At 36.8% G+C, this 26,533-nt stretch overlaps 1 protein-coding gene across 1 annotated transcript in view; it reads left to right on the top strand.

Annotated features, from left to right (window-relative positions):
- Window positions 1-26,533, top strand: part of LRMDA (leucine rich melanocyte differentiation associated) — a gene marked incomplete at both ends in the record, with an annotated part of 684,290 nt that overhangs the window by 559,438 nt on the left and 98,319 nt on the right. Inside the window, 1 exon segment of the mRNA XM_082002385.1 lies at window positions 18,844-18,928. Within this exon segment, the coding sequence (XP_081858511.1) occupies window positions 18,844-18,928 (85 nt within the window).

The following is a 26,533-nucleotide window of genomic DNA, read 5'->3' as shown; positions in this document are numbered from 1 at the left end:
TAAAGCTCTGTGTGTTAACATGGGAATAATTTGCTAAATGATGCAACAGTTTAAGGATCATGCTAATGGGAATAAACTTAATTCCTTTGGTGTTTCAGTAGGAAATTAATGAAGTGATGCTAGCCTACAAGTGAAAGGCATATGTCTTCCAATCTTCTCTAGCCAAAACACATACAAGTGAGACTGCTAAAAAGTGACCATCTGTTGGCTGCTACTCTTGGGGAGCAGTATGAAATAGCAAATGTTGGAGTAGTTTTATTTGCTACGTAATTGGATGTTTCTCAGGTGCTCTTTGTGATAATGGCACTGCAAGAAACAAAATAACTTTAAAACCAGAAATTCAGTATGTATAACTATGTAAACAAATGGAGACATTTTTCCTTTTCCTGCTGTGTTGTATTGCCCTGTCCTATTAACATGTAATCTTCTATCTGTGGAATCAACAGGAGCTTTGACTTCAGTTTTTTGATTTAACATTCACTATTAGGTGAGACAGTTATTGAAGGCACAATTTAATAATATATTTTGCAGTGGAAAGTGCAGTTTTATTGCAGTAATAAAGTATTTCTGAGTAATAAAATCATATTGTATCTAAAGTGCCAGATTCAATGGCCGAAAAAGAAAAGTGTCCTTTAGCACAAAGGTGCTTCAATGAGAGAAAATAAATGAACTCCATAAGCAGTACTTGTACTTGAAGGAACTGAGCAGTTTTAGTTTTTAAAACAATGCTGTTGGAGCAATTGTTTTGCAAAGTGTAAAACATTTAGTACATCAGTATGTTTCTAATAATTCAATCTAAAGTTATGAGTAACAGAAAATGAGTTCTGACATGAATAGTCAAAATATGCCATCTTCTTTTTAACTTTGATACTTTATGCAGCCTATAGATATAATAGTAACAAAAAAAGCCATGCGAGGGAGTAGGTGCTGAGACCAAAGTCCAATGCTGAAACAACAGAATGTTGTGAATGATCTTTTTTTAGCATTTCTTCCAAAAGTTTCAGCATAAGTGTAACTGGATATAAATCTTTCCTTTAAATCCGAATGTCTGAAGATATTTGCTCTGATATTTCTGTTATTGCATGTATGAAGCTGGATAACTGGAGCACAGGAGTCAGAGATATGAAAGCTGGTTCTGTTAATTTTATTATGTTGTCTGAGAATTTGTGGTTATAGAACAATTAACTCAGTGTTCTATGAAGTAGACTTAAACATTGTTTTCTGCCTCAGCCCTCATCTTCCACATCTGTATTAATAGCCAAAAAATACAACCAAACAAAAAAACCCCAAATAAAAGCATTTAGATAAGCATTTTGGAGTATAATTTATGTAAATTCATAGAGACACAACTTGAAGAATTTATTTCCCCTCTTTTCCCCAAACTATTACTGCCAAGAGATGCCAATAGCAGTGGTACGTTTTCTGTCGCTTTGTAGGAGACTCGTATTTTGGCTATGATCGAGGCACTTGTTAGAATGGAAGAAAGTGTTCAGAATATGATATACTGGTCTTGCGGGCAGAACACATCTGAAAAACTTTTTGCGCCAGTGTTGTGTTAAAGTCTGCTATGAGAAGTTCACAGATACACTTACCCAATGCAAAACTGAGAGAGTATCCAGAGTGTCACCTCTTCCTCTGTGAGGCTACTAGTCCTGCTTCAGACGGGTGTGCAAATTCCTGCTGAATTCTGACCCTATGCAAACAGGGAAAAAAAATGCAAACATTGATGCAAATGGAATTGCCCTTCGTAAAGCTAATGCAATGCAGGAAATGTGACTTCTCAGGAATACATGAGTCACATTAAAACAATGGGAAGGACTACGTCTCAGAAATGCTGCTGTGCCTTAAGAAACTACTGCCAATGCAGAATTGCAGATAGTGATGAGTCTTTCTACTTGGTTGGTTAGCTGAATTTTAAACTCAGAGTATCTCTATTGATCACCCACAAACAGTAGTTAAGGAAAAAGGTAACTCCATTTATGTAAGTACAATGGAATAATTTTGGATCATTTTCATTTATGCTGTTGTTTTGTGCACTTGGTTGTACTCCAAACATGAATGCAAGCAGCTCTTTAAATTATCCACTGTATAACCCAGGGTTGTTTTCTCTTCTTGTTTAGTTTCAGTTCCGTATCAGTTTTACTTTGTCTGAAGTAATTCTGAGCTGTCTGCTTCTGGTATGAGTATTGTTTCTACCCAGTTTTGCATATTCAGGGTGGGGAAAAGTGAAATATTCTTTCCACTCCCTCTACGCCACTCAGTTTAATGATCCATGCTTATAGCCATAATTTTCAGGGTTCCTTTGATGTTTCTACTATTATTAAATGAGAATACCTCCAACTTTTGTGAACAATATTATGATTCACAACACATTTGTTACATTCTGTAAATGTGTATGCTTTTTCTGAAAGTGTCATCTTATTGACCACTGGTAGATTAAACTGTTGGTGAAAACGACGGACCGGTGAGAACAGGAACGGAAGAAGGATGTCGTGTTCCTTTAGTCCATCTTCTCATTGGTCAGTGCAAGCTGTGAGTTTTGGTATTGATAACAACAATTACTTTCATTTGGTTTTGTAATATAATTAGGTAACGATGGCATACATTATTTTGATTAAGAAGCTACAATACTGCAAATTCAACATGGTGTAAGTCCAGTGAATTAAGTATCAGTGAACAGGTTTTATATTGACAAAGTAGACATGCTTTCATGGAGATCAGTTCCTTGCCTGGTGCTGTGCAATCTTTTTATTAGTGAGATAAAACATAATATCATTAGATTTTAGTACACACATCTGATACTCCTTGAAGGTATAAAATATAAGGAGAAATTTTAATATTGTCATTGTATTTATTAGTGATACCACTCCTACTGGAACACCATGTTTAGATTTGGAGAAGCCTGGGGTTCTAGAAAGTTGCTGGGAGACTGAAGAGAGAACTGAGGGGGACAAGGGAAATGATTTCTCAGAAGACTGGATAACATAAGTTATGGTGAGAAATTCCAGGAAATTCTGTCTATCTTGGGTAGCCAAGGGGATGTGAAGAGGAGAGTTGATCACAGTGTGTCAACAGCATCGCATCAAGTGAACAGCAACATGAGAAATAAGATTCAGAGTTTCCATCTAATAGGCAGTGGATACAAAAAGAACTAGCTGTTGTAACTGAAGCTTACGCACACAGGGTAGAAAAAAGAAGAATTTTAATGGCGGTGCTAATTTGTTGGAACAGGTTTCCTACAATCGCTGTATATAAATGGCAGTTTTTTAGCCAAGACTGGAAGTGCTCAGTACATGTCAGCTGTGTAAGTAACCATAGTCACAGCTGAAACCAAGAAGAATGCATCAGTCCTACAAAGAAGCAGTTACTCTGTCTTACAAAATCCCTCCCCTTGTCCCTGAATTGTAGTATATCCTGAAGTTATGCAAATTTGGGGGAATAGTTTCTAGAGCTGAAGGATAGATTTTGTCAAAGTGCTTTCTGGATTTTATGGATATGGACCACTAGTTAGAGCATTTCTTCAGTGGGAGCATAGAAAGCCTCTTGGAGGCAGAATCCAATGCATTGTAGTACGGTATTCCCTAAATCCATCACCTCAAGAAACAAAAAGTTGTCACTTATCAGTATTTCATAGACAGACTGAACTCCAAAAATCCACACACAGAGCTTTGGGAAAGGAATTCTGACATAAAACAATGTTTCTGTTGTTTTTTCTCTCCTCTCATGCAGGGTGAAGGTATCTTCCAAATAAAATAAAAAAATACACATCGCTTATTAATAAGTTCAAGAAAGGTAATTATAAAAATGAGTTAGATTAATTATGTTATGGAGATCATCTCCCTCCTGTTATGCATCTCTGATATATAGATATGGGCAAGAAGTCTCAGACAGCTATGAACTGCTTTATGTAGGACATTGTTTATACAGAGTTAAGAAATCCTAAAGCATTAGCGCTGCAACAGTGGTTTTTGTGTACTTCAGTTTTGCCTTTGTGTTTTTAAAAAAATTATATAATTATATTTTCCATTGTTATTTTTTATTGTGTCTCTATTTTATAGTGTCTAGTGCCTCCCATTGTTTTTAGTTTATTTTGATTCACCAAAAAACTATGTAAATATACTGATGTGCTACTGCTCATGGGACAGTATAGTTTAATACTTTTGTGTATGTGTTCTTATTTCTCATGCCTTCATTTGTGAGGATCCTAAAATTAATTCTGTTCCTGTGGTTAATCATTCCTGTCAGAGTTTTCTGTTTTCTAAGCAGGTGCTTTACAAATTAATAATATATTGGCTAATCACATGATTTATATCCCTCAAATTCCTGTATTTGTGTTGTATTATGTCATGTAAGTCATAAAGCCAAAATGTTCTTTCCATTAGAGTTCAGCTTTAAAATTGGCTGTGACATTGCCTTCTTTTGGCTATCCAGTGTGGAAACAAATCTGAACATAAACACACTTTTAAAATCATCAGCTTTCAAGACGGTTTTACATATTGACAGGTGGTAGCTGAAAAGCCAAAAGGAAGAGGCAAAGTATGTCTTTCATACATGCTGTGTTTTCTGTCTGGGAAAGAAGTCATCACAGAAGAGGGAAATCTCACTTTATAAACACGTGAACGGTTCACCCTGCCAGCTGTCAGGACATGACAGGGACTCCAGTTCTTTTGATTGGGATCCAGATGTGAAACCCTTCAGAAGATACTTTTTCTGCCTCTTGCTCCCTCCCCACACCCCCACCCCCCAATCTTGCGAAGTTTATTTTCAGTCAGGTCATCAACTGTACAAAGGAAGACAGAAGTAGGAACAGAAACAAAACCAGAAATCTGTTCTCTATTTTTCCTTCCCCCCCCGCCCCCCCGACAGTGCTGTTGGTATTTCTAATTGGAACAACGCTAGCTTCAGTTTTGCCTCCTTTGCCTCATTTTGTGAGCATGCTCCATTAAATACTATTTTTCATGTATCGGGAAAAAGTCCCTTTAAAGTTTGCATTGTTAGACCAATGCTTCTATTCCTAGTTATTGTCTGATGGCCTTGATGCAGTGGAGTCACTCTCATATTATCATGATGATACAGCACAATACTATGAGGCAGTAGATCTTTTTTCACAGATCTGTTAGTAGTTTTTTTCAGTTTGTTTATGACTGAAAGTACTTAAAAAAACCATCGGACATTTGCCAAATACAGCAAATTGCACATACAAGCTACATCAGCAAAATTATCCCTAGAAATACTAGGATGGATGTCACGTTTGAGTTAATCATATGACATTTTCTAACTGGAGTTGTGTTTGGTTTTGGTTTGTTTGTTGTTTGTTTGTTTGTTTTGGGGGGATTGTTAACATAGTTTTGTACCCTCTAGTTAATGTTCCGAAGGAAATGATACTTCCACCGCTTAGCCCCCATAGTAAGCATTGCCCACACTAGCTTTAAAATTCAAACCTTTCATTAGGCTACTTTTTCCACTGGCAGCTTTCCTTACATTCTGAAATCCTTCAAAAGACACTGTAGAACATGAAGTTATCACGTAAAGTTGATTTTATGTTTTCCCCGTCTCAAGCTACTTAGTGCAAATAAAATTTTGTGCCACTCAGCCCAAGATGTGTTACAGCACTGTTAAAGCCCAGCCTGTTAATTACAAATGTTTTGCGCTGCTTGTGTGATGCACAGATTTCTTGGAAATAGGTTTCCTTTGGCAGTACGTAGTTTTACAGTACAGTCAACAGAATGTTGCAGGATAGCAATTATGGGAATGAGGAGAATGCACAAGCTATTGGAGTGAACGCTTTAATGCTGATACATTTTTTCTGATAAAAGAAACGCAGATAAGAGGATATTCAAGTTATTGTAGCAATTAGTTTTTCTAAGATGTCTATCTATATGAAATGTTTCCTGGTAGGGGAAAAAAGCACAACTCTGTAGTAGAATACAAAGTTTATTACATTTCTAGACTACATTATCCTTGTCAGCTAGATTAAAGCATTCTCCTAGTTTCTGTCCTATATTACCATAACAAGTGAGGAAATAATGTAGTGTTGTTACACAGAGCAGCTTATGAATTTTGACATAAGTGTGAGAGAAATCACTTGAAATGTGAAGCAACCAAGAGGAATAATTAGGAACAGCAGAATGATCTCAGTAATATGACAACAGTTTCTAAAGCACCCCACAGGATTGAAATCATCAGGTTTGCTTGACCTATATCTTTAATAATACAGCTCATTGCCCTTGTATTGAAGCTAGAGGGTAGGAAAAAGTATAAGCTTTATCATGTTTTAGGAGAAATTGCAAAAAGTTTATTTATTAACACAGCACGAAATGGCCTATTTCTATGATTACCAAACAGGAAAGCAAGTTGGGCTACAGTTCACCACACAGAACACTTTATAGTCAGGCTTGGCTGGCAAAAAATATTATGTAACACTCAAATAAGATAAATGGCTGCATCGGCAGTGGAAATAACCTTCTGTTTAATTAGAAAATAAGAGCTATATGGGACAATAAAAATGGTTACTGCTGCCCTCAGTCACTGTTTAATAAATATGATAGTGTTGAAGATAATGCTAAGTGTTATTTATTTGTGTAATATCATGGGCTCAGTAATTGTTCATGTTCTTGATAGTTACCCTGCGTGTAGAATGAGTCCATTTCACATTTTGGGTTTTTTTAATTCTTAAAAGGGAAAGAGGCTTTTTTAAACTTTTAAACCGCTTTTAAAAGTCACAGGTGTGTGATCAAAGTTCATTCACCTCTCAGTGGTGCGGTAGCCAAACTACTGGTTTTCTTAGCTTACCTTCAGGATAACGAAGCTTTGAAACAAATTGTTTTGTACTTTTCAGGCTGGATTGGCTATCTGCCTTGGATATGTTTCTACGTCTGTGAGAGGAGAGCATAATTCAGATTTTTAGCTGTACATTTCATCATGGTTGTGTTTATAATTAGTATAGTTTCAAGGTCTGATTTTAGCATGGTTTTGCTTTCCTTTGGCTTCATTTGTAGTTTTAAGCACTAAACATGTACAAATCAAGTCCTGCAGGGCATGATGTGGAAGACTGATGATTTCAGTGAGGGCTTCTGTCTAAAGGGAATAGTTTTTACTAGTAAACCGAGCATCAAATTGTGTTATGTGCATATGTATCAGAAGTTTCTTTTCTCTGTAGCACATGTTTATTAGATATGGACATTCCTCCTGGTTTCACATATTTAGGAACATACATGTATTTATCAAATGCTTGACAGAAAAACAGGGCATGGGATGCATTTTGCAATATACTTTTAACAGGCTTGGTATGTCAGCCCTATTGCTTTGGTCACAATCTTTCTATTTTGAAGCTACAGTAAGTACAGGGATTTGAAAAAGGATATCAAAGACTTTTCTTGGTTTTATCCAAGAGGAAAATTCAGAAGAGGTTTCATCAACGTTTTAACCCTTCTTTCCTCCCCTACCCCCCCCGCCAAATGTAGACTGTATGTCAAGAGGCAAAACAAAACAAAACAAACCCCCGTTCCTTCACACAATTCACTTTAAGCTTCAAAATCCTCCAAAATCCCCAATCTCCCTTTGCAGTCTGGTTCCCACTCTCCAGCTTTCCTCGTCTCCCTCTGAAAGAAAAAAGCTCTTCTTTAAGGGACTGATAGGTTGTAGAGCGATGCTTAGCAACAACATTCCTGTGCCTTAAGTAGCTGCAAGCCCCTAGCTGAACCCTTTGATGTGACTGTCAGGGCAGATTTATTTTGTTTTAGCACATTGTCTACTTGTCCAGATGTATCAGGAGATAAAAAGGAGTCATGTTTACACTCTTTTTGGGAGGGGGAAGGGGGGGAGGAGATGTAATTAAATCGCATTTTTGATGAATCTCTGAGAGATCGAGATGAAGAGCACAAGATTTGGCTTGAATATAGAGGGGAAACCCACTTGCCTGCCCTAACACCTGACATTGTAGGAAAATGAAGTGTAAAGCCATAGCACAATGTGTTGATTTGGTTCTGCTGCAGCCTTTGACTTTGTGTTTTCTCGTGTGCTGGTAGTTCACAACAGTCCAGAAAGGCCCATTAGAAAGTAGTGGTTGTGCACCATAGACTCTTTCCTGTGTGTCTTATTTAATAGATTTATTTGTCCGGGCTGAAAATAACTGTGTTTTTCTCTAGAATGTTAATGTTATAGATCACATATCCCAGAACTTCTGGCTGTGGTAAGTGGCTGTCAATCAAACACTTAAAAAAAAAAAAGAAAAAGAAAAAATAATTGAGCCTCAGTCATCTTGGATAAACAAATGTGCAGTGTAAGGCAGGCCTTGCTAAATTCTCCCAGAGAACAAATACCACAGATAAATCCATTTCTGTTTATTTGCTTTTAACTTGCACATTTAGCAACACCATTCTGAGCTCTATTAATAACCTGCGGTGTGCAGTGACAAGTCTGATTCCAGCATTCAGTATGCTGTGGGTATGCCAAGTGAATAAAATGCTAGTTTTAATCTGCTGTTACAAAAGTTACTCTATTTGCATTTTAAATAGGTTACACTACAGCACCCCCTTCTGCTGACGAAGTAGTGTGACAAGAGGTTTTCGCTGCAGTTCAGTGTTATTCCCACATGGCAGAATGAAGATGCGTTGAAAAGCATTTTTAACTTTCTCATTTCTTAATTCCTGTGTCTATTAATCAAGGAGATCAGTGCAACTTAACAATAGTCGTTAAACTACTTGTTATCTGATAATTATTAGGACCTAGCTTTGCAGCGTCGTCCATACTTCTGAAAAAAAGCAAGCAGGGGACAGCAGAATGAATAGCAAAGCAAATCAAACCCTCTAACGTTACAACCAATTTTGTTTGGTCAGTGAAACACATACACAGTTCTGCATTTCTCTGATTGTCATTGAATGTGTTTGCAAGTGATGATATGTTACTGATTTAATATATAGAACAGTCTCAGAGGTTCCTATCCAAAAAAAGCAAATTACCCTGCTGGTTCTGTCTTCACTTTTGAAGAAGCTATGGACATCAGATTGGAAAAAAAAAAAAAAGTGTAGAAGTTCTGAGTCATCTATATTTCAAAATACAGGTCCATGAAAAGTAACAAATTACTGCATTGTACGTAATGTGTATTTGAGTTCTGCATCTGTGTTTGTATGTAGTTCCTATACTGCTGTTCTGCCGTAGCATAGCATAAATCTTGGTAAATACTGCTGTAGTGCTGTGTTTTGTAGATGTGAAATAATTGGTTGAAAAATATTGCAGAGAATGACTGAAGGAAACTTAGAATTTAATACATTATCAATGTACTTCCCATCACATAAGTGACTTACCTATGCTTTTGCACCGTCTGTTGGAGTTGTAATATCTAAGAACTCAATACTGTCCTTTAACTCCGTCAGAGCTGTTGGGTGATGTCAAGTGCAGTAAGTGATGTGTTTGGGCATAGGTGAGGTGGGAACTTAGAAAAAGGTTAGCATCTGCTAGCATCTAGAAGTTGACTTGTGGTTCACTTCACAAAGCACTTCAAAGAATAGTTGTCTATGATGACTCAAAATTCTCTAGCAAGAGTTGCAGAGTTTTCTGGTTTGGGGTATGGCAGGCTTATTTATGTTTTTTTTTTCCTTGCACTTTATTTTACTAGAGGTAAGCCCATTGAATCCTGCATACTGTATATGAAAACAAAGTAGCTTGTGTGTTCCCAGAATGTGAAGAAGGTAAAGATGCTGGTGAAGAAATGCAAGGTAAAATGTGTACCTTTTGCTCGCACTTACTTTCCCAAATTCAGACCAGGAGTCAAGGCTAGCAGATTTTCCTTTATTGTTTTATACTTTTGGGGGTCTTTTGTTGATTTCCTGATTTTCATTAACACCAGTCTAAGAGAAGAAAAAACATTCAAAAATATTTTTTAGGGATGCGTATGATTTAGCAAATTCAAATTTATTTTGCAGTGTGATTTTAAATTTATTTATTCTTATTTTAAAACTTAGCATTAAGTTTTACAGTGCATAGATTGCTTGTTGGGTTATATTAATGGGTATTCCTTTCATTCCCTGTTAAGTTGCTAGAATGTGTCAGTGCTCCTTTAGGGACAGATCCTGTTATCTGACATAATAAAAGATACTGAGCCACTTGAGCAGTAAGGTTTAACTCATCACAAATTAAAATATTAGAATCTGGTATATGATTAGGGCGAGGTGGTAACAGTGAAGTTAATTTCCTTCAACTCATTAAAGTGAACTGAGTGAGCAGCAGAATCTTTTGCATCCTTCTGCTTTTAAACGTAGGTAGGATTTTTAAAAAGATACAAGGCAAATACCACACAATAAGAGGTCACTTTTTATTCTACTGAGCTTGAAAAAATAGTGTTAAGAAGATGTTAAAATTCTTGACTTTGAGTTATGTAAGTTGAAAAAGAATGGTCTTGGAAATCAAAAAACCTAACAGGTGTTTTTGTGTGCTATATGTTACAGTAGAACAAATCAATTCAGGCTCCTTAGATGCGGCCATTGCCTTGTGATTATATTTGTGTAAAGTCTTGGAGCCTTTGATCAAAGAAAGGCATTTGTGACTGGGTCTAATCCAAGCTCTTTAAGGTGTTTAACTTGTGTGGGGGGGAAGAGGTTGATAACAGCTGGGATTTAAATTTAGTTTTGCTGAACTTTTGTTTTGAAAGGATTTCTATTATACACTGCTTCCTTTTCCATACAGAAGATGGATCATTGAGTAAACCTAAAAGGGAAAGAGGATATGGGAGGAAATGGGTGGGGACTTGGAATTAATCTTCTGAAGAAAAATGTTTGATCAGCGGGTAGGAGAGGATGAAAACCTCTGATGTTGACAGCAGGCAACTTTCTGACTAGCGTGTGATTGACAACTTTGATGCTCCAGTGGGGAGCGAGTGTCCAGCCGTGCTCAGGCATCCTCTGTCTGTGGGTGGTAGTGTTAATAATGTGGCAACTGGAAAGATTAATTGTGGACAAGCAGCAGGATTATGAGGAGGGCTTCACAGGTCTAAAAGGAACAGTGGTAGGAAGGCCTCTGATCTGTCAGCCCAAAAGGAAATTAGTTAGGGCAGGCTGGAGCAGGCTTAAAAAAAGGGGGGGAGAGGGAAGATGGAGTAATGGGAGAAGGGAAGCATTTAGGATATTAAAGCAAAACGAAGAGGATATTGAAAAAGGTCATAAGGGGATGGGGCCGATGTTCTTGAAAGACCTTAATACACCACATCCTCTTACAGTACGTGCAGAGTTCAGCTTGTTTTGCAGGGAACTGCAAAGTGGCTTTTGTAGTGGTTAGAGCTGCCACGTTAGGTAAAACCTGTTACTTGTTTTCAAAATGAACCTGAGAATAAACTCAAACTAAGAATTTTTAAAGATGCCTAAATGCAAAACACATAGGAGAGAGTTTACTTAAGCTGTTTCTGCAAGTTATTAGCTGCTGTGTGTTTTATTTCCCACCCTTTTTGGTAGAAGTAGGGATTTTGCCAATAAATTCTGTGTTACCATTAAAGAGGCCATTCATCATGCTTACTAATGTTATTAATCAAGATACACCACAGTACTCTTAAAATGAGATCATTTTGATAAATCATGTATGACATGAAAAGACTTTATTCCTTTTAAGTGCAATTTAGACTGTAATTTTTTTCCTCATTTATGATTCATGGGAGAAACATGGATAAAATTCCCTTGCACATTTACACCTTATCTTCAGTAATAATTCAAAACTGCTCTTAGATGAAAATTCAAGGTCTGATTCACCAAAGCTGAATGCCAGCTCATTATTTTCTGGCATTCAGTAGTCCAAAAATAATGTCCGTACATTAGGTGCTTTTCACAATAGTTGAATTTGGCTGCATACCAGACATATCGATTACACTCAATTAAGCCTAAATGCATAAGAATTATCTGATGTTCATTTACATTTTTGATCCGGTTGCACCCTGCTTTCAACCTTGCAATTTAACATTAAGTGAAAACCAAAAGGTAAAGTAAATTAAAGTGAGAAGTGATAATCTTTCTTATATGAGAATAAGGGAAATATATTCTGAAATGCTTTGAATCTTCTTAAGCTCCACTACTTCTGTTAAATAAGCAAAATGCTTTTGCCTTTTCTTGCTAAAGGTCATTGGAATTGTAAGGCCAACCAAAATATAAGATCACTGTTCTCCTTGTCATCCTAGTACTATAATAATTTGGCCTACTCTATTAATAGCATCACATATGAAAATAGTCTGCTAAAATGTCCGGAATGAATATTTGCTAAGTTCAAAGTCACGCTCCTGATTATAGCTGAAACGCTTGTATTATTTATTAAATTTAAAAATGTCAGAAATAGGTTGCAGCATTTTTTTGCTAGCTCTTGAGAGCCAGTTGCCAGTGCGTGTCTGACTTCATTTTCTTCTAGATGTTATTTAGAGTGTTGTTCTTTTCTCCCCGCCCCCTTCATTCTTTACTTTGTGTTTGCATATTAGGAAAACATTTTTCACTTCCTCATCATTCTAAAAGTTACACACCACAGACTGAGAAGTTCAGACTCCTGATGATTTTTTAAGAAATAATTATTATAAGTATTAGATTAGTGGGCGAAAGAAGAAGCATAAAGCCAAAAAAATCCCTTATCCTACCAATACCTGCCCCTAAGTTCCTTTCTTGTCTCATGAATTCTCTTTATTATTAATATAAAAAAAAATTGGGAAAAAGACTCCCTATATTTCCCTAAGAAATTCTTTCTAATGAGATACTTTTATAAAAATAAATTAAAATGACATATTAGTTCAGACTAATCAGATTGTGTTTGCCCTCTTTATTAAGACCGGTTAAATTACTACTTTTCATTTTCTTTAAAATGGCTGCTGATGAAAGTCAGTCATTCGGATCTTTGTGACATTCAGCAAAATATGAGAAGCACGTTTTAAGGCATGAGATTGAGGCACAGGTGGGCGATAACCCTTTTCGTTCCTTCCTACCTTCCATTCAACACTCCTCTGCTATATTCTTTTATTTTTCAGCACAGTGGTCAGAAGTCTAAGACCAGATTTTAAAATAAATCACTATTTCGGTGCTGGCTTAGGAGATCATCTCAGTAAGTCTATAGAGATCAGGCAAGCTGTGGTAACGCCACACATTTTTTTCCCCGTCTCCCCCTTAATTAAAGTGTCTCTAATTTATGCTGGAGGTTTAGTAAAGACAACTACTAACTCGCAGATAGTCGTGCTTGGCTGTGGAGCAGGGGAGTTGGGAAATCCCGTTTTCTCAGGGAAAGCTGTCTCTCCCAGGTCAGCGTGCCGTGCCGTGCCGTGCCGTGCCACCTGTTGGGTTTCCAGAACATAACAGTGTGTTGGGATCTGTTGCAAACTCAGGCTGGCCCATTTGAGACCTCTGGCCTGGTTCCCAGCTAGGGAGAAGAAAGCAAGACCTGCTGTAGCCCGCCAGATATAGCGGTGTTGGCAGGTCCTGCTTCTGCGTATTTTCGAGTCTCTTTCTTTATCCCTTCTCTCACACTTTATCCCTTTCTTCCACTGGCTGTATGGTTCCTGAGTTCATAGAAAACCAAATACACTGTAAATAAAGTTGTCCTTCCCTAACCATTCCCTAGGATGGAGTGGTTAAAGACTTGGTGTATTGTTGCTTCCTGTAATATTTTCTGCTATCACGAGGCTCTCGAAGACCGCGCAGTGAAATCAAAGCCGCATTGTGCTTGGTGCCCTGCAAACTCGTGGGAAGAAACGGTCCCGCTAAAGGAGTGTTTTGATATTCTCTGCAAGCGTGTCATAAATTCAACCCCAAATTAATAAATTTAAATTGTTTTCTGTATATACAGAAAACATATTATATATATTTTCTATATATACGTATAAATATTCCTGTTATATACATATAAATGTTCCTCATCCCACCTTTATACATGTTTTTTATATATATATAATCTTTCAACAATTAATTTCTAGTTAATTACGTCTAAAATTTGGGGGGAAAGAATCTTGAGGAGTTCCATGGAAAGTTCTGTATATTTTATCACAAATGTGAAGAAATCATGATGGTCCAATAGACTCATGGATCACCACCGCTGCTGGCAGTGTTACAAAGTGGTTGAATCAACACATTGCTGACGTATTGGTACGCAGATATTTAGGCAGGTTTTCAAAATATATATGAATTATTGAAGACTGTTACCATTGTGTCTCTTGGGGAAGATACGTGTCCCCAAGAGATCCAAAGAGTCCTTAGCCTAAGTAGGTGTTTATGCAGACGTTTCTTAAAATTATAATAAGCCATGTATCTGTTAAAATATGATTACTTTTAATCATTGAGTGCATTTGAGACAGAATAAGCTTATCAGGAAAATATTACTGTTTGCTTACATAAAAGGAAAAGTCTTTCAAAAGCAAGTATGAGTTGATCCTTTAAGTTGGAACTACGCCACAGGTTGTCCCATTAATCATACACCTTTCTGAAGAAATGTTTTTGTCAGTTTAAAAAATGGATAATACAGTGATTTCCTTCATTCTTAATTGTAGTTTCCCTGTGGACATATGGAAAATCTTTTAAAATAAATCATGCTTTCTTACTTTCCAAGTTTCACATCTGATAACGTGATATGTACTGTTGGGCTGATCACGGCAATGTCACAATATTGTTTTCCATTTTTATTTGAATGTAAATCACCAAATCAGAAGCAACGAGCTTTCAAATTACTAAGGTAATTTCTCTTGACCTTACTAGATGACTTTGACAATTTTAAAAACTGTGATGAATGCAAATAAACAACAGTATCACAGAACACAAAAAGTCTTGATACTTGTGGGTCAGACTTAATGAATGAATATCATGCTGTCCCCAAGAAATTTGTGTCTTCATCAGTTGCCTGAAAAAAAAAGTATAATAATCCGAAATGCTGCAGATCTGAGACATTCCCATACGAGATGAGAATCATGTTGCAAAGGAGAAATCCTAAACACTTAAAATCTTTCTAAGGTAATAGATACAAGAGAATCCTTAGTCTATGTCTTGAGCTCCATAGTAAAGAATATTTTCTTAATTATTTTAGGTTTTGCTACCACATCTCATTTTGCACTCTATCATCTCTCTTTTGGATGATGTCTTGATCAAACTAAGATTTCTCTCTGTGATGTCCTTGGAATTAACTGTATTTAGCTAAGGAAATCTTCCTTTGTATGTGTGTGTTTATTGAAATAATTTTACTTATCACATCTTTCCATAAGTGCGTTGTTTATCTGCTGAACCCTTGTCAGGAACATGCCAACATGCTGCTATTCTTCCTGTATTGTAAAATTTGTCAGGTATAATACATTAATGGCTACTACAGTTACTGATGTGCATAAGTATGTAAAGAATTTGTGACATGCCTTAGAAATAAGGGTAAATATTAATAGAGAAATACTAGGATACAAATACAAGCTATGTGACACGAATAGAAGAATATCAACTACCAACAGGTATTACTGATATTCCATTATAGCCAATATATCCTAATATCAAACTATATCTTGCTCATCAACAGAAAGTAAAATTTCCTAAACAATAACCCTTGTTTTAATTAAAATTACCTGAAGTTTAGGTTTGGGGTGGGAGGTGGCTTTTTTTTATATTTGGTTGGTAGTTTGATAAGGTTTTTGGTTGGTGGTTTGTTTTTTTTTTTCTACTGCAGTTTCTACAGTAATTTTGATGAACATGGTTTGAAAATCTGGTACTCTTTCACAATCTGTCTATTTAGTGTCAAGAACAATAATTCTTAGATTGGACAAAACTTACCAGTTAACAGGAAGACAGAGATACCTCAATTTAGCAAATATTTGGTTATGTGCATAACTTAGGCTGTGTGAGTAGTCTAACTTTATTGGCCTTTCAACTTTTGTACTATGTTGTACTGTAAGATTTGGTTTACTATAATGCTTGCAAGGATACAAGCTTCTCCTGTAATAATACTGTTAGAATTTCTTTACGAAGCTGTTTAGTGACCTGTTCCTATAAAACTGAAGCTACCACCCATTTTAACCAGCTTTCCTCAAAGCTATTTGCATTTGTAGTTACTTTCCACCGCAACAAGAACTTCTGATGCATATGTCACCAGGACTTGAAGACATAACTGTCACATGTCTATGCAGTCACTGTCAAAATATTCCTGCGAAAATTAAGAGTAATACAATCCATACAAATGTCTTTGGAAAATAGCTTAGGGCCAAACGACAGTATGTGGTAGGGAAAACAAATACTTGTCTTTCTGCTGGTGCACAGGATTACTCAAAAATGTGATTCAGAACTCCAGCCAGTGCTTGTGCAAAACAGTCCTAACCCTGGATGATATTCCATAGAATTAAAGCTGCTCTAACTGAATGCTTAGCTCAAAGGTAATGAAAACTGTTCTATATTTGACAGGGAATTATACACTGTACATAAAATAACAGCAAAACACCAATAAACAAACCCTCTTGTTCTTGCTTTTCCTAAAATTGGAAATAAAGCTAAATTGCCCCTTCACTCCAATACCCTTTTTAGAAGCTCTTGAATTTTGCTCACTCAGTGGTATATTGCTGAAAAGGCAAAGTCACTTCCAGTAATTTTAGGAAAAGCTATCATCAAGCTGTCAACAGTCTAAATTGAGATTAAAAGTACCAAAGAGAAACCTTCACTATTATCAGTCCCCCAAATAAGTACACTTGAATAGGCAGATAACATCTAGAGCGTACAGTATGAGACCACTTATTCCTCCAGTTTTTGCAGTGATTTACAGGGATGAAGTCTCATGTTAAATAGTTAGTGACATTTTTCTTCTTGTCTTACCCAGAACAACTAGGTCCAAAGAAAACGGATAGTTGTGAACAGATGCCTGTTCTTGGAATTAATTTCAGATGTTACATTGCTGGGCATCTGTCCCATCCTCTGAGATGTTATGTGCCCTCAGGTCGTATTGGTCATCAGAGGGAAGATATCCAATACTTCATAGTCCAGGGTAGATTGAGCCGCATGTTTACAGTTCGCTAAAATCAAAGGATTATTCACTCTAGCTGAAGGTGAGAGTTGTGTCTGTAACATTACCTCTCTGAAAAGGAGGGTATGTTTTCACTGGTGAGAAAACGGAGGCAGGATTTTCTAGATTTTTATTCTTATCCAATAAGTCACATCCTTACTGTTTAGGCAAACTTGTCTCTATTAAGATACTTGTTTTGACGCATGATGCGTCTTCATGTTATGACCTGATTTTTGCTGGGGACAAAAATGGAACTATAACTGTGGTCTGACATAGAAATTGACAGCTGGTCTCCAAAAGCAAAGCTTAGTATACTAATCCACCCAGTCATTTCTCTCTTAAAATTTTAATATGCTGTCGTCTAGGACTCTAACAGCTATGACAAAGAAGATTTCTAAGCTACAGCCTTTAACAAACTATTACCATGATTAATTTTCATTATTGTGGATTTCTGGTTGTTGTTCTCAGGTTTAGTCTGGTAATTTAGATTTGAATTAGTATTTAAGCTTTTTCTTCTCCAAAACATCGTAGCCCTATTTTACACTTTTATCTTAACCAGACATTGTAAATCTGGGTTTGAATTAATTTCTATTAAAAATAGAGATATAAACTTTCAGGATATGATTAATTACAAAATAAGAAGTAAGATGGAGGTGGATTTCTTTGATTGACTTTTGCAGCTTATAAGCCAATATATCATTAGGAAACAACCTGCATAGAAGATAGCAATTATTTTTTCAAGGCTCCCTTTAGTAAATTATCATGAGATTCATGAAATAGTTTAGCTTTTGTAACAGTTACTTGGGAAGACAAACACTGTAACTCCAAAGGTCTCACCCTTCCTCCTCCTTCCCCCAGCTTTATACGCTGAGCGTGATGTCGTATGGTATGGAATATCCCTGGGGTCAGCTGGGCTCAGCTGTCCCAGCTGTGTCCCCTCCCAGCCTCTTGTGCACCCCCAGCCTCCTCGCTGCTGGGGTGGGGTGAGGAGCAGAAATGGCCTTGACCCTGTGTCAGCGCTGCTCAGCAGTAGGTAAAACATCCCTGTGTTTCCTACACCGTTTCCAGCACAAATCCAAACCACAGCCCCATACTCGCTACTATGAAGAAAATTAACTCTGTCCCAGCCAAAACCAGCATAATTAGTTTATTGCAAACTATAGCTCCACAGTCTAATATTTTTAAATAGGCATCACAGGATGTCCTGGTTTCTGCTTCTTGAAATTTTTGTTATGGGGAAAGATTTGGGTGTCCTCTCTTCTCCCTTAACATTTTGCTTTTGAGGATTCTGTGCAAGTCTTTTTCATATTAACTTCTTTAAATGTATTAGACTGCTGGTGTGGTTTTTAAGTGTTTATTATTAACAATTGTCTATACTTGTCCACTTTTTTGCATTATAGGCATTATAATTTTTAAAAGGTCCCTTCATTTAGCTCACAGGACAGTGGAATGGCAGAATCAGTTTTTTCCTTAGTTTTGAAAAGTATGGTCTGTTATCCCAGCTTTCTATTTTCTGTCTCCTTTCTTACATGTGGACTCACTCATGGCTTCCTTTAGGTAAATATTAAACTGTGTCACCAAAAGGAGTATTTTTAACATTGCCCAAAGGTTTCCTGATGAAGTTGGTAATTTTTTGAAGCTGTGAGCTGTTTGAAAATATTCTTTTAGTAATGATAGCTAATATCATTCTGTAAACTCTTGTGACTACAGCTACCATGAAGGATTGCAGGCAGCCTTAACGAAAACAAATTAATCCTCCATGGCCGCTGACTAAGTGCACCTGTAACCACATTATGGAGCCCATCTTACAGGTGCATCCTCTTTGCGTAATCATTGACTTTCACTCGGAGTACTGATAACATTTGTTTTATCACACAGGCTTCCAGTGATGCTGCCTCTACCTCTCCAGAGATGCCCTATACACCTCTGCCTTCAGGATCCAGAGACCTCACCAACCACAGAGGTATGAACTAAACTTCTGTTGGTGTGAACCGCTGCGAGGCGGTCAGCTTTGCTGTAAGGCCTCCTCTGCATTAGTTACTGCTGCACTGGCACTTTGCGGAGCACTGTGCCTTTCAAGCACTAGATGAGAAAACCATACCTGTCAAGACTACAGATTTTAACTCATATTAAAAAGGATCTCAAGGTAGTCTACTGGGAAAGCAAATAAATCTATGGATAATAACATTCAGCGATTTTTTTTTTTTTTTTCTTGTGTATGTGTGAGAGAAAAATGTAAAGAGATTAGAGTACTTAAATATTGCTAAGTAGATGATTACATGTAGCGTTGGTAATTTTGAGAGAATTTGTAAACTTTCTAATATTTGCAAAAGAGAGCTTTTTGGCAGTTTAGCAATTTAGGGCTGTAATTTTGGAGTGTTAATATGTTTTTATTACAATAAAAAGGGATTCTTCACTGTTCTTCAACTTTAAAGGTGGATCGGTTTTCAATTTCCTTTTTCACCAATCCTTAGATCTTAAAAAGCACCTTGGGCAAATTCTCAAACTCCTTCAGCATACCCATGGAGCAAAATGTTCAGGAAGCAGGTGAAAAACTGGAACAGTCGGAAAGGGTGCATTCCAAGTTCTTTCACCTTTATTCTAAAAAAGAGAAATTTATAAAGCTTGCAGCATTTTTCAGCTTAAAACCAGAGTAACAATACTCTTACTTATTTCCCTCGTTACACATTGATTCCATGTTCATCACATAAACCATTTGTGTAGAGGTAATTTTTGTATAGGATACCAGAATCAAAGTCAGTCTTATATGTATGAATTGATGGTAACTTAGTTTTAGTGAGTGTTCAAATTCTGCAGCACTGCAAAAGGTTGAGGCAGCGTTAGTAGAATGTCTTGTTACCTGAAACCTTCTGAAAGAATCAGGTGGGCAATGCAACCAAACGAGGATCCATCATTCAGGTGGGAAGGATGAGGAAAGGAATTGATTAGAATTTAATTCATTGCAGCTTGTATCACCGTCGTTGTGCCAGGGCTACGGATGGGTGTGGAGCCACACCCTGGTGTTGGTGTAAATTGATACGGTGTACTGGAAATCGGATGTCCTGGAAGTGCTGCAGCGCGTTGTGTTCTGACACTGAGCTCATGTAGTAACTGGTACTTTTTAAAGGGAAAGGACCAAACCAAAATCCTGGATTTGAGCACACACCTGGTCTTCAGATATTAAAAAAAAAAAAAAAAGAAGAAGAAAATAACTGATATCCACTGCCCCCTCCCCCCCCAATTCCCAAGATATGTTTTATATGTTTTGTGGCTTTGGGTTTCAGGTAAACATATTTGCTTTGAGGTTGGATTTCTGGTGTTGAATTAAATACCTAGGATTGAGCAAGACAATAAGTAGAATGATGGAATGTTGTAAATGCCCAAGTTCTATAAAAATGCATTAAAAGTACCACTAAAGGCCAAATATCCTCAGATCTGTTTATTGAGAGGATAGTGAATTAGAAGTGTGGCTTTATGGCTGATTTTGGAATCTCACTTGGCGAAAAAAATGCCAGGAGCATTAAGCATCAGAAGCTGTGTGCCTGCATTACTAATTGACTTCTCTTGCAATAAAGCAATTGTGTGGCTCTGTTAGGCACTGCAGCCGTGCCCATACAGGTGTCCGTTCAGAGCTGGAGTTCACCAGGTTCTAAGTACCACTGCCTTCGCTAGAGTTTGAGAATGCCTACTCTCTTGCTATGAAAGAGGAAAATTTTATTCCCCAAATTACCAACTTTTTAGCCTTAGCTGTTCACATAATTCTTTATTACTTCTGTCTTTACTCTTCCCAGAAATATTCTGCTTTGCATGCTAAACATGTGCTGAAAATTTCCTCGATGATTAAGCACAGTTATAAATAAAGTGAATGGAGAAGAGAGTGTCATCCAAAAAAAAGGGTAAAATTGGCCCTAAAAGAGACAGTATTAGCACGATCCGATACGTTTTTATATATATGTGTGTCTATATATAAAATATATTCACAAGGAAATAATTAAGAAAACTTTCCCAAATTCCAGGTGTTGTAAATAAAGCTTGGAAAAACCTGCTGGCAGGGTCTATTAACTCAAAGAACTTCTTTTATACAAAGAAAAATCTCTTAAGTTCACAAGCCCATAAAAGATTAGTTGGAGTCAATAGAAAAATCTCCAAGAAAAGAATGCAATACTTAAACATGCTATTTTGTCTTCCATTTTTTTTCTTTACTGGATGCTTTCAGTGTTGTAAAAAAAAATAATTATTGAATCAGCTCTTGCATAGGTAAATAATTGGCAGTTTTCAATGCAAACTGGAAAGAAGAATGCTGTAAGCTTGTGAGTGCTCTTATTTGTCCCTGGAGAAACTTGTTTACCAGAATCTGAAAGTCTGGCAAATGGTTTGGTACAGCTATAAATTAATTTGGGAGGGATTGGGAGGGGGAGCAGGACCAAGCTGAATGTATTTCAATGGTAGAGTTATACTTGGTCATTTTTCACTCTATTTAGCTATGAATTTTGCAGGGAGAGCAAAAGCATGTAATTCTACATGCGTTGCACCATGCCTCTTACAACTTTCTTGTTCATGCATTCAGTATATTGTTTCCACACAAGATCTGGACTTTTTGGGTTGACTTCATATTTTGTACAGACAGCATTCAAGAATTGTAAAAATCTCTCTCTGACTTTCAGAGCCACAGAAACAGCATATGAAACAGTGTGTCGTCAGAGGGGAATGACATGGAATAATCATTGTAAATATTAAATGAAGAGTTACAGTGCTTGAGCAATAAATATTGGATACACATTTTTAAGCTTTAGAAATGTTCTCCCCTTCTTGGGAAAGTTGTTTTCCTTTAAATTACTTTGTTACTTAGACCTCCTTTTTTAAGTTGAACCTTTACGTAGTCCCACTGTTCATATTTTTTAGCAGAAAATGTATTGGCCTTCTCTACAGGTTTTGGGCACCTGACAGCAATATGACTTGATTCTTTATGAGATCTAATTACTGTCCCATTAGGCGAGCCTTCCAAAGTGGTGATTTTATAGCTAGCTTTATTTTTGTTTTGATTCCAAAACAATGATCTCAAACTCCTAAGGGTCTTTCCTTGGTCTTTGTTAAACTAGCATTTTATATTTCATTTTACATGGTTTTAGACAAGAGTGATTTACTTGTGTGCAATTTGTACAATTCTCTTACCCAGATAAAACAAGACAGTTTAAAGACCCATCCTCCCACCATACAATGTGCTCAAGTTATTTTTAAATTCCATTTTTTTTATTGTTCTAGTTTTCACATTTGCTGATGAAATAAAAGGGATCCCACCCTTCTTTCTGCTTATGCAGATCTATCTATCACTAGGAAACTCCCCCCCATCAGTTACTTATTGTTGTTTTTAAATAGAAATGGCCATACTCCCGATATACATAAGTAATGAAATTAGTCTTATCGTAGTTGAAATCTATGGAAAAAGAAAGTTAATATTGTAATTTTAGGGATAACTTGCTTGATGTGTGGAAAAAGGCTCTTCACCCTGCTCAGGTTGTATATTCCTTTTTCTTAATGGCATCTTTGGTAAGGAAGTTCCTTTGCTATGTGTAAGTATTCAAACTCAAACTGCCGTCTAAAAAAGAACAGTGCTTTCCAGTTGGTGGGGAAAATAGTAATTTATCATTCTCTCTCTTGAGAAAAAATATTACTAAATCATGACTATCATGAAAATCTGTTTTTCCCATATTAAAAAAAGTGCTGGATGCCCTTTGTATAAACAGATATTTTTATAGCATTGCCTATTACCTGATTTACTTGAAAACCTATTCATTTGCCAAAGCCATTTGGTTTCCAGTAACATTTTACAAATGACTCCTTTTCTTGCGCTCTTGTTTCTGGGAACAACCAGGGGTAAGTCTGCCCCATAGCTTACTGGTAAAAGGAAGAAGCAGCAGTTTCCATTAAAAACTAAGTCTGTATTTATGTAAGTAGTTTTTAGAGCCTTAGCTTGGACTTATGCCAAGATTTAATAGTTCCAATCTATTCTGGCTTGTAAGAACTTCCTGAACAAATCCACTGTCCTGTTTTTGGTGTCTATTCAGTTAATTATCCAAGTGTTCTGGTATGCACAGACATTACATTTTCTCATTTTTTATATTTGAATGATAAGTGCCCAAATGAAAAACTGTTATTTATTCTACCAATATGTTTGAGTCAACTGACAGACACATTTTCTTATTTTCTGAAACAGCCTAGTCTGAGTTTTGAAAGCCATAAACCGCATTCAGAAGCAATGCCCAGAAATACAGGGGCAGAATATTTTTAAGCTTCCTCTTAACCCTCTGAAAGTAATTTTATAAAGCATTTTTGAACAAAGGAAAAGAGAAGTTCCTTTTGCTCTCAGTTTCTTTTTTTGTCTAACAGGGCTGTGCTGAAGATTTGTTTTGGAACGAGATCTTTTCAAACTCTCACATTCCGAAGTGAGCAAAAGCATGCAGACACGTAATCTGTTAGATCAAATTCAGGTATATCTCTATCTGGGGTTTTTTTTCTGTGATCATTATAGTGGGCTATTGTACTCAGAGTGTTTGGCATATTAAATTTTCATTAATGATTGGTATGACTATACAGAATGCATTCTGACTGATTTTAGGGTGTACCATACATAAAAGCCAGCTACTAGCCTTGTAGGAGTTGAGATATCCATTAGGTCAAGACAGAATTGTACTTTAGAATGCACAAGAAGCATTGGGCCATCCAGTTGCGCTGGAATTTACAATCCAATAGATGTCAAAGGAGACCTACTATTTTCAAAATTTCGTGTTGAAGGAAAAAGGTAGAATTTTTGGAGAACCAGAGGGAGTAATATCGTTGATGTGATGTGTGAAAGCCCCCAGCTATTCTCCAGGGATTTACCTCTTTTAGAAATAAATATTATCAGGTTCATCTGGAACTTATAAAGTTGATCGATTCTTCAAGAATTCAAAACTTAAATAGAGTTTTAAGGTAATACTTTAAACTTACTGAAGAAAAATTATAAAATTGACACATACTTCTTAATAATAAATGTTAATATACAAAGTTCTTATTTTTGAAGGCTTTCAACTCAATACACATGCACTATGAAAAGCCATGCTGTCTTTAAATCACAGACATAAAAAGGAAATCAGTTTGCATAAAAACTTACTTCCAGAAAGATAATTATCCTGTTTATATTATCATTGCAGTCTTCTCTGTTGTTGTTATTGACACAGTTGTTAGGTACTCATTGTGTTTTCAAGCCAGAGGCTTATTTAGAGTTTGAAATTGATTGCTGGGAAATTCAAAAAGCAATTTAGGTAGCAACTTATCATAATTAGTTAGTTTTCTTAATGTGAACTGCACTTTATGCTTATCAATTGATTTTTCTGTATATCTGCATAAAGCAGCTCATTGTGTGCTGTCCAAAATGAGAACAATAACAATAATAAAAAAACTTGTGGGTAGTACTTTATAATTCAGCTAATCTAAGGAATCCTGAACAATTTTTTAACAAAAGCGTGTGCGCGCGCTCTCTCTCTGTAGGAAGTATTTGCTTTAAGTTGTCTAATAACTAAGAATAGGATGGATAAGAGAACTGCAAGCAGATGCAATATATGGAAGTTCTGTATCAGGCAGAGATGCTGTGAATAGTGAGAAATTGTCTTTGTTGGTTTACATGAGGTGTCCTTTAAAAATACCATAGTTTTCAAGCAGCATGATATTATGGTGAGTGATAGACTGCATACCTGCTAGGCCAGGATCTTCTGACCATGAGATGAATAATCTTAAAACAAACCAACAAAAAGAGTTTACGGTAGCATGGAACAGACAAGATCATATTTTCCAGGGGCAGGAACACTCAAAAACAAGCTGTGACATTTCCTATTAATGCCAGGAAATATGTCCCAATAGTGAGTTGTACTGTGCTCATGATTTAGCCCCAAGGGGACTGGGTGGAAATCCTCTGCTTTTGGCACTGTGGGAGAAGACTAAAATAAGGAGTCTGTTACGAAAAAGGAAAAAAAAAAAAAAAAACAAACCAGCCCTCATTTGGCTTGCTTGTATGAACTGAGAAATTAGGATCTAGTGCCTTGCTTAGTTTTTTAGTTTGGGAAATAGACATTAATGGAAGCAGGAGAAACATGGGAGAAGCCCGTGTTGATGGTCAAGATGAGTGCCAATGTAAGGGAGGACTTGGTTAACAAAAGATATTGTTTCCCTTAGTTAAAGGGATTGGAAAGAGAAAATCTGTCGGAGGTGTATTGGAGTCCTTGTGGTCTGGAGGTGTGAGAAAGCAATGTCAGATGTTTGAAGAACTCTGTTGTGAGCTGTTTCTGGTGCAGCTGAGAGAAAGGCAGGCTAGGCCTTTCTTACAGCCACTGCTGGATGGCCCCTGCTTGTGCCCGTAGACCTGCCAAACCGTATGCTTGGAAATGAGATGAATAGTACTGACCCAAGTCTATTTATTCACTGGTGCAGCTGATTTCATACTTTTAACTGTGATTTTTCCCTTCCAAGTTGCACTCTAGTTTACTGCCTCCTCAGAGTAGGTAGAAGGCATGAGTTAAACCACATAGGTGGGGAGAAATGCTAGAAGGCATGTTTCCTTAGAGAGGTTTACTGCCGTGAAATGCTTTCATCTGATAACAGAAGCCCACCTGTATTGGTATTTGCCCTGAGTCTGCAAACGCATTAGACATTTGTCCCGTTATGTGAATTGACACATAGTCACAGATGTTGCCTTTCAAAGGAATTGAGAGGTCTGGTACACATAGACATGATCCATTCAGCTCTCAGCCGTGGAGTGGTTTATTGCCGGGCAGTAATGAAAGAGCAGATTAAGGAGGGTCTTATGCAGTACCTCTCCTGAGCCCTAATCTGTTTGTTTACTGGAATAGAACCACCACCAACAGCAGTGGTCGTTTGTGGACCAATTTACCTCACTTGCTCAGTAACGATAGTCTCTGCCAGTGCCTGCATGTTTCTCAGTAAAACACGAAGACTTTCCCAAATGTGGAATAAATTGTGGTTGGATTTGAGTGTGACCTTGACTAATATGGTTCAAGAAATACATTTTCTGGGTCATTGGATTCAAGTTCTTGTCACTTACAGGGTCAACAATTTCTTGTCTGTATATAAAAGGAATGCTGGATTTGAAACATGATACTGTAGATTATTAAAACTTCAGCATAAAAACGTAATGTTATCTTGTTGTATATTGCAATGATGAGAGCAACTAGTTATGTGAAACGAGGGTGGGGTGAACGAGTTGGGGATGATATATAAAGTGACTTGCAATTTTGTGCAAAGTCTCTCTTTGGTCAGAAAATTTAAAACTTAGTTTTAAATGACAGCATATTTTAATTTGTGAGCCTTCTCTGTGTTTTGTGGTTTGAAAGTGAACCCAGGGGCTGTGACCAAGCTGACCAGAAGTAAGTCCTAGGAGGATCACTTCTCTGTGGGAATAAAATATGGGTGTTTCTTTGCAGCAAGGCTTTAAAAGACAAAAAAGAGAGTAATTAAGTGGTTAATCATAAATTCAGATTAAAATTTTATTACATATCAAAGTTGTTGGGCACAAAAT

Source organism: Phaethon aethereus, assembly GCF_964289735.1.
Source record: "Phaethon aethereus genome assembly, chromosome: 7".
Classification (NCBI taxonomy): domain Eukaryota; kingdom Metazoa; phylum Chordata; class Aves; order Phaethontiformes; family Phaethontidae; genus Phaethon; species Phaethon aethereus.
Note: the sequence above shows the minus strand (reverse complement) of the source record. Positions and strands in the feature narration are given on the sequence as shown.